Source organism: Onthophagus taurus, chromosome 2 (assembly GCF_036711975.1).
Source record: "Onthophagus taurus isolate NC chromosome 2, IU_Otau_3.0, whole genome shotgun sequence".
Taxonomy (NCBI): domain Eukaryota; kingdom Metazoa; phylum Arthropoda; class Insecta; order Coleoptera; family Scarabaeidae; genus Onthophagus; species Onthophagus taurus.
This window is the reverse complement of record NC_091967.1, coordinates 4,175,035-4,193,713: the sequence shown is the minus strand read 5'-3', so window position 1 is coordinate 4,193,713 and position 18,679 is coordinate 4,175,035. Positions and strand designations below refer to the sequence as shown.

The following is an 18,679-nucleotide window of genomic DNA, read 5'->3' as shown; positions in this document are numbered from 1 at the left end:
AGGTGCTTTGGAACCAATCGCCAAATAGTAGAGTTGAAACTTTCATTGGCATTTTAACCCTTTGTGTCCCGACGGTACTTTAAAGTACCGGTAATTTTAAACACTCATTTTAAACTGTAGTTATCTATTCGGCGCATTTAGAGCTGTCTGTACTTTCTACTATACAAGTGTATACAAGAAATAATCTGTATAAAAAACGTCGCAAACCGCACTGTAGGATTTTTAGGTACACTTTAAACTTATTCATCCAGATGTGAGGTTAGAAGTTTAGTGAAAAGTGGTGCTGTTGAATTTTGTTGTTCAAAAAGGTATTTCTTTGATAAATGGTTATTAGGTGTGATTATTACAGATCATTTTAAAAAGAAAACATTGAGCTTAAATTTAAAATAAGTCTCATTCCTTAATTTCAATAACCATGGTTTCTAAGAATTTTTAAATTAGCATCTTTTTTGACTCTTTTAAATGTAAGTGTTGTTTCAACATTTTTTTTCTTAATATTTTTCCAATCCAACCCAACAATTATTATACATCATTTTAAAGAGAAAGTTTTGAGCTTTAATTTAAAATAAATTTCATTCCTTAATTTCAATAAATACGGCTTACAGGAATTTTTAAATTAGCATCTTTTTAACATTTTTAGGTTATTCGAAAATGTAAGTTTTGTTTAAAAATTTTTTTTCTCTATTTTTTTCCAATCCAACCCAACAATTATTATACATCATTTTAAAGAGAAAGCTTTGAGCTTTAATTTAAAATAAGTTTCATTCCTTAATTTCAATAAATACGGCTTACAGGAATTTTTAAATTAGCATCTTTTTAACATTTTTAGGTTATTCGAAAATGTAAGTTTTGTTTCAAAATTTTTTTTCTCTATATATTTCCAATCCAACCCAACAATTATTATACATAATTTTCAAGAGAAAGCTTTGAGCTTTAATTTAAAATAAGTTTCATTCCTTAATTTCAATAAATACGGCTTACAGGAATTTTTAAATTAGCATCTTTTTAACATTTTTAGGTTATTCGAAAATGTAAGTTTTGTTTCAAAATTTTTTTTCTCTATTTTTTTCCAATCCAACCCAACAATTATTATACATCATTTTCAAGAGAAAGCTTTGAGCTTCAATTTAAAATAAGTTTCATTCCTTAATTTCAATAAATACGGCTTACAGGAATTTTTAAATTAGCATCTTTTTAACATTTTTAGGTTATTCGAAAATGTAAGTTTTGTTTAAAAATTTTTTTTCTCTATATTTTTCCAATCCAACCCAACAATTATTATACATCATTTTAAAGAGAAAGCTTTGAGCTTTAATTTAAAATAAGTTTCATTCCTTAATTTCAATAAATACGGCTTACAGGAATTTTTAAATTAGCATCTTTTTAACATTTTTAGGTTATTCGAAAATGTAAGTTTTGTTTCAAAATTTTTTTTCTCTATATTTTTCCAAGCCAACCCAACAATTATTATACATCATTTTCAAGAGAAAGCTTTGAGCTTTAATTTAAAATAAGTTTCATTCCTTAATTTCAATAAATACGGCTTACAGGAATTTTTAAATTAGCATCTTTTTAACATTTTTAGGTTATTCGAAAATGTAAGTTTTGTTTCAAAATTTTTTTTCTCTATATTTTTCCAAGCCAACCCAACAATTATTATACATCATTTTCAAGAGAAAGCTTTGAGCTTTAATTTAAAATAAGTTTCATTCCTTAATTTCAATAAATACGGCTTACAGGAATTTTTAAATTAGCATCTTTTTAACATTTTAGGTTATTCGAAAATGTAAGTTTTGTTTAAAAATTTTTTTTCTCTATTTTTTTCCAATCCAACCCAACAATTATTATACATCATTTTAAAGAGAAAGCTTTAAGCTTTAATTTAAAATAAGTTTTATTCCTTAATTTCAATAAAAATGGCTTCCAGGAATTTTTAAATTAGCATCTTTTTTGGCACTCTTAGGTTATACGAAAATGTATGTTTTATTTCAACATTTTTTTAAAATATTTTTCCAATCCAACCCAACAATTATTATACATCATTTTGAAGAGAAAGCTTTGAGCTTTAATATAGAATAAGTCTCATTCCTTAATTTCAATAAATACGACGGCTTCCAGGAATTTTTAAATTAGCATCTTTTTTGACACTTTTAGGTTATACTAAAATGTAAGTTTTGTTTCAACATTGTTTTTCTCAATATATTTCCAATCCAACCCAACAATTATTATACATCATTGTAAAGAGAAAGCTTTGAGCTTTAATTTAGAATAAGTCTCATTCCTTAATTTCAATAAATACGGCTTCCAGGAATTTTTAAATTAGCATCTTTTTTGACACTTTTAGGTTATACGAAAATGTAAATTTTGTTTCAACATTTTTTTTCTCAATATTTTTCCAATCCAACCCAACAATTATTATACATCATTTTAAAGAAAAAGCTTTGAGCTTTAATTTAGAATAAGTCTCATTCCTTAATTTCCATAAATACGGCTTCCAGGAATTTTTGAATTTGCATCTTTTTTGACACTTTTAGGTTATACGAAAATGTTAGTTTTAACTCAATACTCGTTTTCTCAATATTTTTTTAATTCAACCCATCGATTGTTATACATCGATTTAAACAGAATTGAAGCTTCAATTTAAAATAAGTTTTATTTCTTAATTTCAATAAACACGGTTTCCAGGAATTTTTGAATTAGCATCTCTTTTGACGTTTAGACTATGCGAAAATAGGGGGATTGCATATTTTGCTAAAATTTTATTCCAAAGGCCTTTACTGAGTGTATTTTGATAGCGTTTTAATTCTGTCTGATTCTGTCACAAAGTTTTAAAATGTTTGACTTCTTGGGACACAAAGGGTTAAGTGTGGCCCCCCAAACATCTTATTAATAAATTTTCTCTGGATAAATCTTCATAAATTGAATATATGTGTGTCTGAACATCTGGATGCAATGGCACTGGATCCAGATCCCGTTTGATTTAGCTTTTTGCCACTTGCACCAGCTCTCGGATCCTGACGGACAATGTTGGTGATTTGGATGTTCATCTGTAGAGCACATGTGGTAATAACTAGCCATTATCGCTTTTTTCATGTCCTCTGCACTGTTGATATTTCTACGGATAGCAAGACCGTAGTATGTCGTAAGTTTTCTGATTAGAGTATCTGTCAATTTTCCTTTTCCGCCAAGTTTGTATGTTTTTTTTATGTTTCGTAGTCGGGATCCCATCCTCTTTTCAACATGTCCAATACATTCATTTTTAATTACTGGAAAATCGTCGCCATATGGATTTTGTTCTAAAATTGCTTCGAACGTTTTGGAATCTCCGTCCCCTATATAGTTGCCGTATTTTTTACACCAAACTTTTCTTCGGATCTCAAAAACATCTCTACAAGTGCATCGACTTCCATTTTACCGGCAGACCCTCGTGAGTTTTTATGCAATTTTCTTTATGTTCTTCATACCAGTCAATATATTCTTCTGTATTTTCTTTATTTTTATAAAATGTACAGACAATAACTGCTTTTTACAGCTACATCGATAACTTTACCAGAATAGTACCCAATAAGCGATGTTACGCCGTATAATGATTTGAATCCGCGCTTTTTCCAAGAACCATCACCAGATACTTTTAAATTCAAGATTGACCTTTCTTGCCTTTCATTTTCTTTCATTTCTTCTTCAACAGCTTTTCCGCTGAAATATTCGAACACCGATTTGGTGGCTGAATGCTGATGTTTAACAATATTATTGTATGCACTATTACTCAAACCGTCGCATATATCCATAAAATTGCAAAATAAATTTATTCCTTGCCTCCCAATGCCCAGCAGACGCATAACAAAAACAATTCTACGATTTATTTCATAACCAGTTTGAATTAACTGTCCGGAATTTATGTCTCTTCGGCCACAATGACAAAGCAAAACGAGCTTGAACCCAAGACCTCTCATTCCATCTACCTCAAATTATATGGTATCTTTACATTTGCAACAAATAACAACATTAGCCAAAGCACTGAACACGGTAAAAAACTCTATCAAATGATACGAATATTGTTTTATTCCCACAGAAGTAAAGATACAGAGTTATAAAAACCGGGAAGACTTGTAGATTGTTATCTATAACGTACTTGTTAAAGGTTTATAACTTCTACAATTTAAATCATTTGAAATTAAAACTTCATAGAATCAAGAGCTTAAACAAGATATTGCTATAAAAATAATCGATTTTTTTGATCACGTGATCATGCGTGAGTCACATAGTTTATAACCGGCGAGACGATAGCAACAAACTTTTTCCTTTATATTTCCCCCTACTTCTAGGGCCCATATCTTTGTTATCTAGAAAGATAGCGAAAAAGTAAGCACACGGTTGGAAAGCTTGGCCTTTTCTCTATCTTAAACCGAGTTTTCGTCCGCCGATATGCTGATAATAAGAGCAAGAAAAAATAAGAAACGTCGCACTGCATTCAATTTACCTCAAAATTACCAAACTCACGGCCTTGTGCAGCTGTTAACAGATGGAAATTCAATAAATGGCTTATATATTCGGAAAGAGCTGACCTTGGACTATCTTATTCCGAGTTTTCGTCCGCCAATATCTATCTGCGTCTGTAAGAAAAACCCACCTGAAAAAGCCCCTACCGATAGAAACACGCAAATATTTCTTGCACTAATAACTTTCCTATTTGACAGGGAGAAAACTCTACAACTATATTCAGCTCTTTTCCTGCTCTTTCCAACGATGTGTGACACACCGTGATCACACGTTTGCACAATCCTTTTTTCTGACTATGAACTACCTAAACCACGAATTTTTGCCGCGGCTAAACCACGCTTAGGTCAATAACTAACTCTCTTGTATGACGGGGAGAAAACTCTAGAACTATATTCATCTCATGGGAAATTTTCTGCTCTTTTCAACGGTATATAACACATCTCTTTCTGTCTGTGAAATATTGCGAATTTTCAAATGATCAAGTCTTAACTGTTAACATATACTTAGTACATACAGCCGATCTAAATATTTTATTGTAATTTTATTTGTACAATGGATTTTTTAAAGTACTGAGTGGTGAGAAAGATTGGGATTCCAGACAGTAATAGATTAGAAGAAGAGAACATGTGTTTATTTCTTGAAAAACGCGCAATTACTTCGAAAACAACTTGTGTTTGACGCCTATCTAATTCAAACACGAATTATGGAATATTAATGTAGTTTCGTTTGTAACAAAGGTCTTATAGTTTTCTATGTAACCTTTTAACGATTTAAAGTTTTTATTTTGAATTTTTGAGAGTAATATTTTAATTCTGAAATATTATTAATTATAATTATTAATAATTTTTTTCGTACACACTGCAACACCATTATTAGTCTATCAGTGTTATCTATATATACGAGATAGAAATTAAGTTCTATAAGTCTTTATTGATTGATTTCTTTAGGAACTTCTAATGTCAAAATGATGACTAGGAAAGAATTATTTACTCTTATGCAGCGTCAGGATTTAAATAATATCAACGATAAATTGATTTTTTTGGAAAATCATCTTTTGAGAGACTCCTCGGACTAGCAGGCAAAAAAAATAAAGCAACATTTTTCAAGATTTAAATCCGAAATGAACAAACGATGGGCTGCAGCATTACGAAAAGAGAAGCTTTTTTTGAAAAAAAATGAAGAATGGCTTGCTGGAACATTCACCGTTCCGAAGGCAAACATTTCAAAGCAAGTAGGACGACCGATAAAGCCGTTTGATGAATTAAGTGATAGAAGCAAAAGAAGAAAAACTGAAAAGTTACGTCAATCTACCGACTTAAATGTCCTTACTTCTGCCGCTCAGTCGAAGTTAAGAGTCAGTGGAAAAAGAGATGCTTCACTGATGTTTAAAAATATCACCAGTTCACCAAAGCGAGCTACAAAATACAAAAAATCTTCTATTGAAAAAGAAAATGTGATAACCTCACAATTAAGTACTTCTCAAGCCTTATCACTTTTTGTTGAAGCAGGACTTTCCAGAAGTCAGTACGAGGTAATAAGAAGTTACAGTAAAAACATATATCCCTGCTATAGCGTACTACAAAAAGCAAAACAGGAATGTCATCCTGATAAGAAAGCTTACAAGGTTACCGAAACTTGTGCCGAAATAAAAATTCAAAATTTAATGGATTATACTGCCACGCGCCTTCTTAAGCATCTAGAAGAAGTAGTGCAATCTTTGCAGAAATCCGAGAGGGATTCGTTGGTTTTAATGAGCAAGTGGGGATGTGATGGGGCACAACAATCTCAATACAAACAAAAGTTTGTAAATGAATCTGACACTGATGCGCACTTATTCCAGAGTTCGTTTGTACTCCTTTAACTTAGTTGCTCTATGAACAATAAAGTCATCTGGCAGAATCCAAAACCATCCTCACCCCGTTATTGTCGCCCTATAAAGATAGAGTAGTAAAGAAACCACCGACTTAACTAAAGAAGAGATCAAATATATTAAAAATGAAATAGATTTATTACAAAATTCTACAGTTACACTCTCTAACAAAAGTTATTCAGTTAAACACACAATGATGCTAACCATGGTAGATGGAAAAGTCTGCAATGCTATTACAGGCACTACTTCTACCATGAGATGTTATATCTGTGGTTTAACCTCAAAAAATTTTAATGATTTAAACGTAAAAACAGAAGCTAAAACGGAGGCACTTGGTTTTGGTCTTTCTGTGTTACATGCCCGAATAAGACTATTTGAATCGATTTTACATCTTTCTTACAAGTTACCTGTAAAAAAATGGCAAATAAAGGTAGATACTGAGAAAGCTGTAATAAAGAAAAGAAAAACAGAAAAACAAAAGAATTTTCGAGAAAAGATGGGCTTGATCGTAGATGTACCTAAACCGGGATTCGGTAACAGTAATGATGGCAACAAGTAGGAGATTTTTTTCGGACCATGAGCTAGCAGCAGAAATTACAGGAATTGATGTTAACTTAATATATAGGTTAAAAGTAATCCTGGAAACCATCTCGAGTGGATTTAAAGTCTCTTCAGATTATTTTGCTGCATACGCGAAGGAAACTGCCGAGCTCTATGTTAAACTTTACCCCTGGCATCCGATGACTCCTACATTACACAAAATACTTGTTCACGGAGCAGCAGTTATAGAAAGCGCGTTACTTCCGATTGGCCAGTTATCAGAAGAAGCGTCAGAAGCCCGAAACAAACATTTTAGATTTTATAGGTTATATTATGCTCGAAAATTCTCAAGAGAATCCTGTAACCACGATGTAATTAATCGACTATTATTAACTTCAGACCCGTTCATAACAGCAATGTGACCAAATCTCCCAAAAAAAGCAAACCATTTTTAAAAGAAACGACAGCAATGTTAATTTGTGCTGCACCTTATACAGAAGGACAAGATTTTTCAGATGAAAATGACAATCTGTCTGTGCACGAAAAATCGTTTAACACATCATTTTCTTCAGTATCATCATTTAGTTAACAACTTCTTATGCGTTTCGATGTTAATTTATTGTTTTATAGTAGTTAATATAACTTTGATTTGTCTATTGTTTCGTTTTTCAACCGATGAAGAACTGATAGTTCTCGTGAACTTTAATATTGCAGGATAGCCCATTTGTTATCCAGATTTAATAGAAAACTTATAAAACACTATAAAAAGCCTATATAAATACTTTTAGAGTTGAGTAAAGTGAAAAAATATTTTTGGCCGCGTAGATCTTCAAAATACCCCACTGTGCGCCAGTTAGTTTATATGTATAATTTTCACGAAGAACGCGCACCGGGAAAATACGCTATTTTAACGGAAGTACTTAGAATTTCGCTTTAAAATTTTGCTATCATATTCTTAAGATGTTCAGGCAACTTTTTATGGAAAAAAAAGTGAGTTTTTTGACGGTTCTAAATGAATTTCCCCCCTTAAAACATACCGTTGGAATGTTTATTGTATCAAAACAACTTGGTTCATTATTCCAAGAATCAATATACGCAATTAAGTTATCCTTATCTTTCATGGTATCCGGATCTTCAAGTTTTCCACAAAGACCTACAACCTTTAATTACATCTTTTAATAATTTATTAACATAAAAGAATTAGATGAAAATACTTTTTCAATGTTATATTTATTTAAGTTCTCTATTCGACATGTTTCGAGGATCCAGTCCTCATCTTCAGGAAAATTTTCGTCAAAAATTGACGAATTGACGAATTTTCGAATTGACGAATTGACGATGAGGACTGGATCCTCGAAACATGTCGAATAGAGAACTTAAATAAATATAACATTGAAAAAGTATAGAAAAAAGTATTTTCATCTAAATCAACACAATGTTAAGAAAAACCAAAAACAATTATTATAAAAGAATTAAGTCAACTTACATTTTCGATATTTTCAGGTTTGAATTTTAAATGATACCCTTCTTTGGTCCATATAATTTGAATCCCAATTGAGTCCAAATCGACAATTTTCGTTGATTGTAAATCGATTTCATTATTAAAAGTAGCCGCATTTTTTTTTATTTCGATTTCAACGTTGTTATTTTCATCATCGGTGTAAGACATAAAGACTTCACCAGACTAAGAAGAATTTAAATTAGATTTTAAGTAATATTTGATTAAAATTGTTTTACCTTTATGTTTATTGAATACGGTTTTTTATTAAATTCTCCATTAGCTAATACAAACTCGCAGCCGCTATTAAATGATATTATTTTTCCATCAAAATTTCGAATGCTATCACCGAAGATACTACATTTTTCAACAGCGTTTTCTTTTTTCGTACATTCCCATTTATTCGATTTGCAAATACTGAAAATTATGTTTGTATAAAAATTTTTTTTATTGTTTTCTTTTTTTACCATTTTCCATTAAAAATTTTTCGTTCTGCTAAATCATCGTAGCTTTTTCCGTTAAAGAAACAAGGACAATTTTGTGGTAACACACAACTGTTGGATTTTGTGTCTAACACGAAACCTTCTTCACATTCACAACCTTCTTCGCATTTATTATTAGTTGTGTCATCTTGCGATTTGTCCATATTCTTCAAAAAAAAAGGAATGTTATTACAAAAAAATATTATTTTTTTATTTTTATTAACCTTGCATGTTAAAAAATTCGACGATTTACATGGTGTATATACAGAATTCTTGATATCTTTACATTTAGCTTTTAAATCGTCGATGGAGTTGATGTTTTTATTGTTTGAATCATTATTAGGTGATTGAATCCATTTAGCTTTTGTACATGTCCTATAAAAAATTAAATAAATAAGTCAAGAACTGAAAAGTTTCTGATTTAGTAAATTTAAGTACTTAATAAATTTATCTTCAGTAATTTTGTATCCCTTTGGAAAATATTTCCCATTCAATTTACATTTGCAGTTTTCTATTTCGACACATTTATTATTTTCATCTAACGTTTTTCCTTCTGGACAACCACAACCCTCCAAACATTGCTTTTGACAGGTTGGATTTACCGCAATATAATCGCAACTGCTTTCGCAAGGATTTAGGCAATAATTGTAGACCAATCCTGCGGGGCATTTTATTTCACAAGCGGGAACTTGTTTTCTCCATTGGTTTGATTTATTTAAACAACGACCTGCGTGAGCTGCTATAATTTCGCAGGCGCATTTATCCCCCTAAAGACTCAAATGAAATATTTTATTATATAGGATAAGTTTTAAAATTTACCAAATCATCCGCATGACAACAATCGTAAACGCATGAATCATACGATTCTTTTGAATTGTGGTCTTTACAACCAGAAAATAAGTTTCCGTTAAGAATAGAACAAGCTTTTTCTGCATCTCGTTTATGTGCCGGATTATTTTGGCACGGATCTGGAATAGGGTCTGTGTTCTCTTCTTCGCAACTTCCTTCAACTTTCCATGAATGTCCAAATACATTTGGATCATCAACTAAATCTCCGTTTGGTAATACAAAATCATCTTTTGGATCTTTATTAAAATTGCCCATCAAACCCTAAATAAAAATTTTATTAAATTGCTTTAAAAAAGGGGTTTCTTATCATACCTGCAAATAACCTCGCATTGTTGTTGGTGCGCGAATTTTAGCCGTAGTTTGACCATCCCAATGAACTTGAAGGTAATTAGGTAATTCAACTAAAAAGATTATTAATTAATCAATAATTTAATAATAAAATCATTTTAATTGTTAATACCAATTATTTTTGAACCCGTTGGTTTACTAACAGTTATATTTGACTCTTTATGCGGGAATTTCGTCAAAGGTTTATTATTAAAGGTTACCACCAAATTCGGTTTTAATGAAACTACGTTATCCCCATGATGTACTTCTACCATTTTCGTCCAGGATGGAAGAGGAGATTTAAAATCTTTCTGTAAATAAAAAAATTTTTTTACATCGTTTTAATTAAATAAGGTTATTTTAACATACCACAAACTGTCCGTTCTGCCAAACGTAATGGTCAGCTGTGATAAAGAAGTCGAGTCCTTTCACTAAATAATAAACACATTTTCCCATAAAATCAAAACGTTTTCCATCGAAAGTGGTGTAATGGGGATCTCCCGTAACGTCTGCTTCACCAAAACACATCTCCTACAAGATTAATATTTTAATAATAACTTGTTAATATCTGCTTTTAATTAAATTTTTGAAAATTTAAACTTTATACCGTATTTTCTCGAATCTAATCCGCACCCTTTTTACAAATTTTATATGCTCTAAAATCAAATGCGGATTACAATCGAGTGCGGATTAGATTCGCAGTCGTATAGTTGCGATTTGGAAAATAGTAAAATAAAATCGCATTATAACAATAACGCTGTTAAGGGTTTTAGAACGATATTTACATTTTTATGTATCATTTTCTGTCCATATTTCGTCATCTTCGGATCTGTCCAAAGCAGTGGTTATACAAAACTTCTTAAATGACGTTATAATTGTTTTCAGGAATCGTTTTCCATGTGTGTTCCTGGTCTACGACTCCATACTTGTCTTAACCATTCCATCATCAGCTTTTCCATTATTCATCCTTTTATTGTGCCCTAACTAAGACGTCATTCGGGAAGTCTTTCGGATTTCAGAATGGTTTTTTTCTCAATATTAATAATGACAGCAATTTTTCCCCAATTTTGTCACTTGTTGCTGCTAGCATACTAATGTTATGCACAATTTTTCGCAACCACTCGTTTCTAAGGAAATTGGGAGGCATATCCAGATATAGTGCCATTTCGTCGGCATTCACTGTTTGAGACAAATTGAAATTTTTTTGAAAATCATTAGGAGCTTTTGGGAAATTGTAGTTTGTCCAACCTTTGCTAGTATTAAAATTACAGACAGAGTAATCGAATTACAATTAATGGACTATGTTACGGAATACAACCTTTTACCGCCTACATAGTCAGGTTTTAGAAAGCATTATGGCTGTAATACAGTTCTGTCGAATATTGTGGACGATGTCATACGAAGCACAGACCAAGGAAAATACACTTTGATGTGTCTCTTAAATTATTCAAAGGCTTTTGATACTATCAATCATGCCAAGCTTCGCTACATTGGGTTTGATGATCTTGCATCGGGGTTAGTTACTTGCACAGTTACTTGACGGGCAGAATGCAGTGCGTGAAGGTGAATGGTTGCGTTTCATCGTTTCTTTCGACAACGTCCGGTGTTCCTCGGGGTTCCATTTTGGGTCCACTGCTATACTCACTTTACACATCGCATTTTAACAGATACATAAAAAGTTGTAATCATCATTTCTACCCGGATGACACCCAGTTATATATATCTTTTCTGCCATCGGATGTCGATGATAGGCGTCACTGCCTTTGTCTTAAAGCTGCTAAAACAGAGCTGATTTTATTTGGGCCAAGAAAGGTGATAAGTGATAATTCTGTTCGAGGTCGGGTCAAGATGGGTGTCTTGGGTGTCTTATTGGACGAAAATTTAAACTTTAATAAACACATCAATAAGTGCACTGCTTCCGCGTATGCTGCTCTTAAGCTGATTTATGGCGGTCGGTCGTTCCTCAATCGTAGAACAAGGGTGCTTTTGTGCGAGGCCTTGGTGTTAGCGCATTTTAATTATTGTGATACATTGTATGATCAGTGTATTTCGTATAGTAATACGAAAAAAATTCAGAAAATTCAAAATTCTTGCTTGCCCTTGATATTTGGGTTACGGGGACGTCAGCATGTTTCGCACAAATTAAAGGATTTGAGTTGGCTCAACATGAAAAACAGGCGCATACTTCATTCGGCGGTTTTGTTCTTTAATATAATTACTTTGAAGAAATCTCCATACTTCTTCAATAAAATAAAATTTCGTACCGATGTTCAATTGAATATTCGATTCAAGGGCACTCGTACCCCGCCGATACATCATCACCAGCTATTTAAGAAATACTTTTCATACCAAATAACACATATTCTTAATGATTTGCCATCAACTATAAAATGTTGCACTTCTTCAAGGTTGTTTCGTCACAGAGTGAACGGCCGCTTGTCTCAAATTCAGAATGCATTGTAGGGCGACAGGGATCGGGCAGTTTACGCTTAGTAATTAATTATGATTTCACCATCGGGTCTTTTTCTTTTCGTTTTTCTTTTCTTTTTCTCTCTTATATATTTAGAATTAGTTTTATTAGGTTTGAGTGGAAGAGCAGGTGTTGTTGGAAGAGCAGGCTGCACCTGAACTCCGCCTAATTTGTGCTGGCTTAATTTATAATAATTTTATGTATATATGTATACTATGCATAAATATATTATTATTATTATATATTTATGGTTAACAACAAGCATCGCATCATTTTGTTGTTGTCGAATTGCTCAGAGAAAGATGCGGATTATATTCGCAAACTAAATTTTTTTACCATTATGCATTTTTAAAATCGGGGTGCGGATTAGATTCGAGTGCGGATAAGATTCGAGAAAATACGGTAGTTGTAATTTTATTTGTTATATTAGAAGTATAATCAAAAATCAATGAATATACAGGGTGTATCTGAATGACTGTAACAAACTTCAAGGGGCGATTCTTTAGTGAATTTTATGGGTACTTTCATATATGAACCATGGGCGACTTCGCCCCCCCTGGAGAGCTACGCCCCCCCAAAAATGGAGGAAAATTTTGGTTTAATTTTGTTTTCTCAAAAACCATAAACGCTAGGAAAATGAAATTTAGGGAATATGCTTAATTCATAATAGAGCACGTTTTGACCCTATTTGTACTTTCATCCTACTCTTCTAAACTACTAAACGTAACCACCCCCGTTCAATTTATGCCTAGATTTTTTTTATGAAGATGATAAATACATTGGAAAAATTTCAGTTAGATAGGTAAAACTATTCTAAAACTTTTTTGTCTCTCTGATGTTCTTCGAAAATTTAATACTTTCTGAGAAAAAAAATAATTAAGCAAACACTCACTGTTAAGCTGTAGGGTTGTTAATCGAAAGTTGGAATGAATTTTTAATGAAAAAATCTTAGTAGGCTTTGTAATCTTTCTCAGAAATATTTTTGACGTTTAAATATCAGTGGTTTTCTTACTTTATTATTGTGTTATTTAAAATTTTGAATCGTCGAGTAATTGCGATAGAACTTTATTCAAAAATTAATTTGAAAAACAATAATAGTAAGAAAAACTGACATTTAAACGTCAAAAATATTTCTGACAAAGATTGCAAAGCTTACTAAGATTTTTTCATTTAAAATTCATTCCAACTTTTGATCGACAACCCCGTTGTTTAACGGGCAGTGTTTGCTTTACTATTTTTTTTCTCAAAAATTAGTCGTTTTTGGAAAAATTTCAGAGAGACAAAAAAGTTTTAGAATACTTTCATCTATCTATGTAAAATTTTTCTAATGTATTTATTATTGGGTGTCTACTTCAAAAGTTATTTGCACGTGGAACATTTAAATGTGTACGATTCGGTGCAGGATGGTGTTGAATTTATGGTGGTCAGTGTTGGAGTGGATGGTAAGAACATGGCATTGTGTGTAATGTATAGACCTGAAGGTAGTTTCCCTAATTTTATTCTAACCTTTGAGAGTGTTCTTGAGACCCTTAATGATCGCTTCGAAACGGTTTTCATTGTGGGTGATCTCAATGTGAATTTGGGTGATCATACGGTTTACCGTTCATTTCAGTTGCTCGATGTGATAGAATCTTTTGGATTTCAGCAATTGATTACGGAACCTACGAGAGTAACAAATGGTACTCGCACATTACTCGATTTAATTATTACTAATCATGATGGTATTGAGTCGTCTGGTGTGATGAGTGTGACTGATATTGGCGATCATGATATGGTTTTTTGTGGCCTTAGGTTGGGAAAATCTCTGCGTACTCCTATTCTGAAAACATTTCGCTCATTTTCATCGATTAATTATGATAACTTTCAGGCTGATTTAAATTCGCTATCGTGGCAAGATTTTCTGTTAGAGAACGACATTAATATTAAAGTAAATAAACTAACTGAAAATATATTAAATCTTTTTGATAAGCACGTCCCTCTGAAATCGGTGGTCTTTACGCGTCCTCCTGCACCTTGGTTAACTTGTACCATAAGAATGATGATGGGTTTACGTAATAAAGCTCTCAGGAAATACAGAGCAACTAGATTAAATGCTCATTGGTGCTACTATAGGGACCTGCGTAATTTGAATTAAAAATGAAAAAAGGGCATATCTCGATTATTGTTTGCGTACAAAATCGCCCAAGGAAACGTGGAATACTTTGAGAAATTTGAGAGTTGGTAGAAAGAACATATCAATCAATTTATCTGATCAAGCAATTAATGCTGATACTATTAACGATCATTTCATTAATTCGATACACCTCACACCTCCGCCTGATGAAATTTATAACTACTACACTTCAAATTTTGTTTGTGGTATGACCGGCGACTTAGCTATGAATTTTTCTGCAGTTGAGGAGAGTGATGTAATGAAGGCTTTACTGACTATTAAAACTAATTCTGTCGGGTCTGACGGTGTAAGCATACAAATGATTAAACTATGTCTACCTGTTTTACTGCCCTACATCACACACGTGATTAATTCATGTATAATTAACTCGGTATTTCCAGATAAATGGAAAAGTTCGCTGGTTGTACCACTACCCAAAAAATCTGGTCCTCACACTTTAAATGATATTAGACCCGTATCGGTTCTTCCAGTTCTGTCTAAGGTACTGGAAAAGATACTGGCATCACAATTGACGAGTCACCTAAATCAGTTTAAAATCTTGCCCGATTTGCAGTCAGGTTTTAGATCTGGCTACAGTTGTGCCACTGCGCTGGCAAACGTTATGGATGACATTGTTACGGCTAGGGATGCGGGATTAACTACAGTGCTTGTGCTTTTAGATTTTTCAAAGGCTTTTGATATGATCGATCATAAGTTGCTGTTATGTATGCTTCATTATGTTGGGATGAGCCGGTGTGGTGTTCAGTTGATGGACGATTATTTGCGAGATCGTACACAGAGTGTGTTGTTTGGGGGCAGTCGATCCAACATCTTAAATGTGAAATCGGACGTGCCCCAAGGCTCAGTGCTTGGTCCACTGCTGTACTCGATATATACACTCAATATTCAAAAGTACATTCGTACCTGTCGCTATCATCTCTATGCGGATGATACACAGATATATTACTCCTTTAAGCCATCGGATGTTGCGTTAGTTTCTAGTCAAATCAATCAGGACTTGACCGGGATTCTTCGCTTTGCGGATGATCACGGTTTGGTGGTGAATTCGGATAAAACTGTTGGTTTGGTCTTTGCGAATGGAAGAAATACACTGGCTGCGCAGCGGGATTTGGGATTGCTTATTGGAGGGGCTGAGGTGATGTATCAGGATTCAGTCAGGTATTTGGGAGTCTGGATAGATTCAGAATTGAGATTGAGGAAGTTTGTGTCCTGCCTGGTCGGGAGGGCGTTTGCCAGTTTAAAGCTGTTATATTCACACAAAGCGGTTTTGAATGTCAAACTTAGAAAATTGTTATGTGAGTCATTTGTACTATCACATTTTAATTACTGTGATGTAGTTTATCATTCAACTATTTAAGAAATCATTTTCATACAATATTGCAAAGTATTTCATTGATCTTAATCGTTGCTTTTGCTTTAAGTCGAGATATGAATTTAAAAAGGCCGTCATAAAATATTTGTCTGAGCTGCGGTGAGGGTGGGTTCGTTGGGTGTGGCAATGTTCGATGTGTTTAAACTGGTCAGTTGGTGGATCTGGTCAAAAGCTGTTTGAGGTATTTAGCTTAATCCATCTATATTGTTATATATCTATAGTTTTTCTTTTTTTTTCCGGGCTGCGTGGAGGAGTGGATCGTGACTATGTTACGAGCCAAACGCAGTCCATTTGGTTGCAACCCCGTTCTATTGTAATATATATTGTTTTTGTAATTTTTTTTTTTTGTTTATTTTCTTTCTGATATTATATATGTAAAGTATGTGGGTTGTGCCAATAAATATTATTATTATTATTATTATTATTATTATTATCATCTGCATACAAAAAATTTTCGCAAAAATGCAAAGGGGGTGGTTACGTTTAGTAGTTTAGAAGGGTAGGTTGAAAGTACAAATAGGGTCAAAACGTGCTCTATTATGAATTAAGCATATTTCCTAAATTTCATTTTCCTAGCGTTTATGATTTTTGAGAAAAAAAAATTAAACCTAAATTTTCCGCCATCTTTGAAGGGGTGTAGCTCCTTAGGGGAGCCGAAGTCGCCCATGGTTCATATATCAAAGTACCCTTAAAATTCACTAAAGAATCACCTCTTGAAGTTTGTTGCAGTCATTCAGATACACCCTGTATAATCGATGTAATATTTACATCGAGACTTTGATGTAGGACTATTTAGACACCAAATAAGGTCTTAAGGTTAATCTTAATTTAGATAAACATACCGTAGTACAATCCCATCCATCATTTCCATTACATACACATGTATTACAATCTTGAGTCGATTTACTTCCAGCGGCATAATCAACATTTTCATATCGACATGGACATTCTTTTGCGGTAATACACTTTTGGTTTGATAAGAACAAATTTAGCGGACATCTACAGCCTTCAATACAAGCTTTATCATCTTTATCGTTTTCAACAACTTCACCGCACGCTTTTTGTCGACGCCCACACTCGACGTAAACTTGGTTCGGAATTTTGCACTTTTTTTCTAAAAAACGATGTTTTTTTAAATTAAATTTTAAAAATGGCAATTAGTATTTACCACAAAAGTTTTTCTCCCTCCATGATATTGCTTCTCCGGTTCTTGCTTCACAATGTTTGATGAAACTATCGAATAACTCACACATACACATCTCGACTTTAGGTTTTTTGCAACTGCAAAATACTGCTTGGCATTCTGATAAAAATGAATCGACGTTTAATGCTTTTAAACATTTGTTGTATTTTTTGTTTCTTAATATGGTGCGGCAGTATTGTAATGATTTTGACCTATCTTGCACGGTTAAACATTTTCCTGATTCTTCATCAACGCATTTATCAGTTAATTTCCATTGTTCTCGGAGAGATGGAGTGCTTTCTAAACAATCTTTAGAGCAAATTCCTGATAAATCGTATTGTTTAGCATTATCTAATTGGATTACAACTGATTCCTAAAGTAATTTATCTTAAAAAATTGTTAATAAAATTGATTCGTTTAATACCTGTCCGTTCCATTTTACGGTTAATCCCAAATTTTTGAATTTCGCAACTGCATATACCCCAGGTTTTGACACATCTATTTTACCTACACTAACTGGCAATTTATGTATTTTATCTGGTGTTGCAAAAACGAATTGATTCTTTCCTGAAACCGAAATAACTTTGTCGATTTAATCTTTTAAATAATTTTTAAAAAGGAAGTACCTGTAACTTTTAGCTCGTATTGTTTCGCACCCACAACAATTTCAACCTTAGAATTAGCGGAATTAATAGAAATTTGATCGCCATCGTCGCTTTCATAACTTAATAAAGTGTATAAACAATCGGATTTAAAGCTATACAACAAAATAAATGATTATTTAGTAAGATAAAAAATTAATTAATAAATTTAACCTATAGAATTCGCCTTGAACCGTCTTAATGTTATAATCTTTGAGATTTTTTGTAACAACACAATTTGCATATTCCTAACAAAAAAAAATTATTAAATCAAGTCAAATTTGATTGTAACAAATCACTTACATCATTTTCGGGGATTTCACCTAAAAATTAAACGAAAAAATTAAAATGTTTCAAAGCTGTTTAATTAAATACGTACATTTGTGTGAGTGAGCTAATTGATGTTTGAGCACAAACACTATTAGTAATATGAGATGCGGCTTCATAACTGTTCGAATCATGACTACTTGCGACCACGTTTAAGCTCTTCTTTATATAATTTCAGTCATATCTCGGTGTATTAACATATTAATTATATTCACAGAAAGAGAGGTCGTCGATTTTCAAAGAAATCGAAATGTTTGGTAAATACTAAGAAGCTTAGGTTATCGCGTAAAAATAAATTTCTGGTTATTATTTAATTAATATTTTATTAATAAAATAATGATTCGTTGTTATATAAATAAGTTTAGATCAGTTAAGTTTTCATATTTACTATTATATTTAAGTAACCTTGACCTTAATTACTTTTGATATCAAATATTAGAATAGTTT

At 32.5% G+C, this 18,679-nt stretch overlaps 1 protein-coding gene across 1 annotated transcript in view; it reads right to left on the bottom strand.

The window, feature by feature from the left end:
- LOC111415360 (mucin-2-like) overlaps positions 1–18,381 on the bottom strand; it is a 34,796-nt gene extending 16,415 nt beyond the window's left edge. The window contains exons 1-17 of the mRNA XM_071193910.1: positions 18,285–18,381; positions 18,209–18,228; positions 18,080–18,153; positions 17,891–18,021; positions 17,689–17,831; positions 17,250–17,637; positions 16,924–17,195; positions 10,436–10,597; positions 10,200–10,377; positions 10,052–10,140; positions 9,710–10,000; positions 9,329–9,657; positions 9,115–9,265; positions 8,876–9,057; positions 8,648–8,825; positions 8,397–8,594; positions 7,948–8,070 (exon numbers count right to left, since the gene is read on the bottom strand). Of these exons, the coding sequence (XP_071050011.1) occupies positions 7,948–8,070; positions 8,397–8,594; positions 8,648–8,825; positions 8,876–9,057; positions 9,115–9,265; positions 9,329–9,657; positions 9,710–10,000; positions 10,052–10,140; positions 10,200–10,377; positions 10,436–10,597; positions 16,924–17,195; positions 17,250–17,637; positions 17,689–17,831; positions 17,891–18,021; positions 18,080–18,153; positions 18,209–18,228; positions 18,285–18,366 (2,991 nt within the window). The 5' untranslated portion in view covers positions 18,367–18,381. The remainder of the gene's footprint in view (positions 1–7,947; positions 8,071–8,396; positions 8,595–8,647; positions 8,826–8,875; positions 9,058–9,114; positions 9,266–9,328; positions 9,658–9,709; positions 10,001–10,051; positions 10,141–10,199; positions 10,378–10,435; positions 10,598–16,923; positions 17,196–17,249; positions 17,638–17,688; positions 17,832–17,890; positions 18,022–18,079; positions 18,154–18,208; positions 18,229–18,284) is intronic.
- Positions 18,382–18,679: the final 298 nt, after the last annotated feature.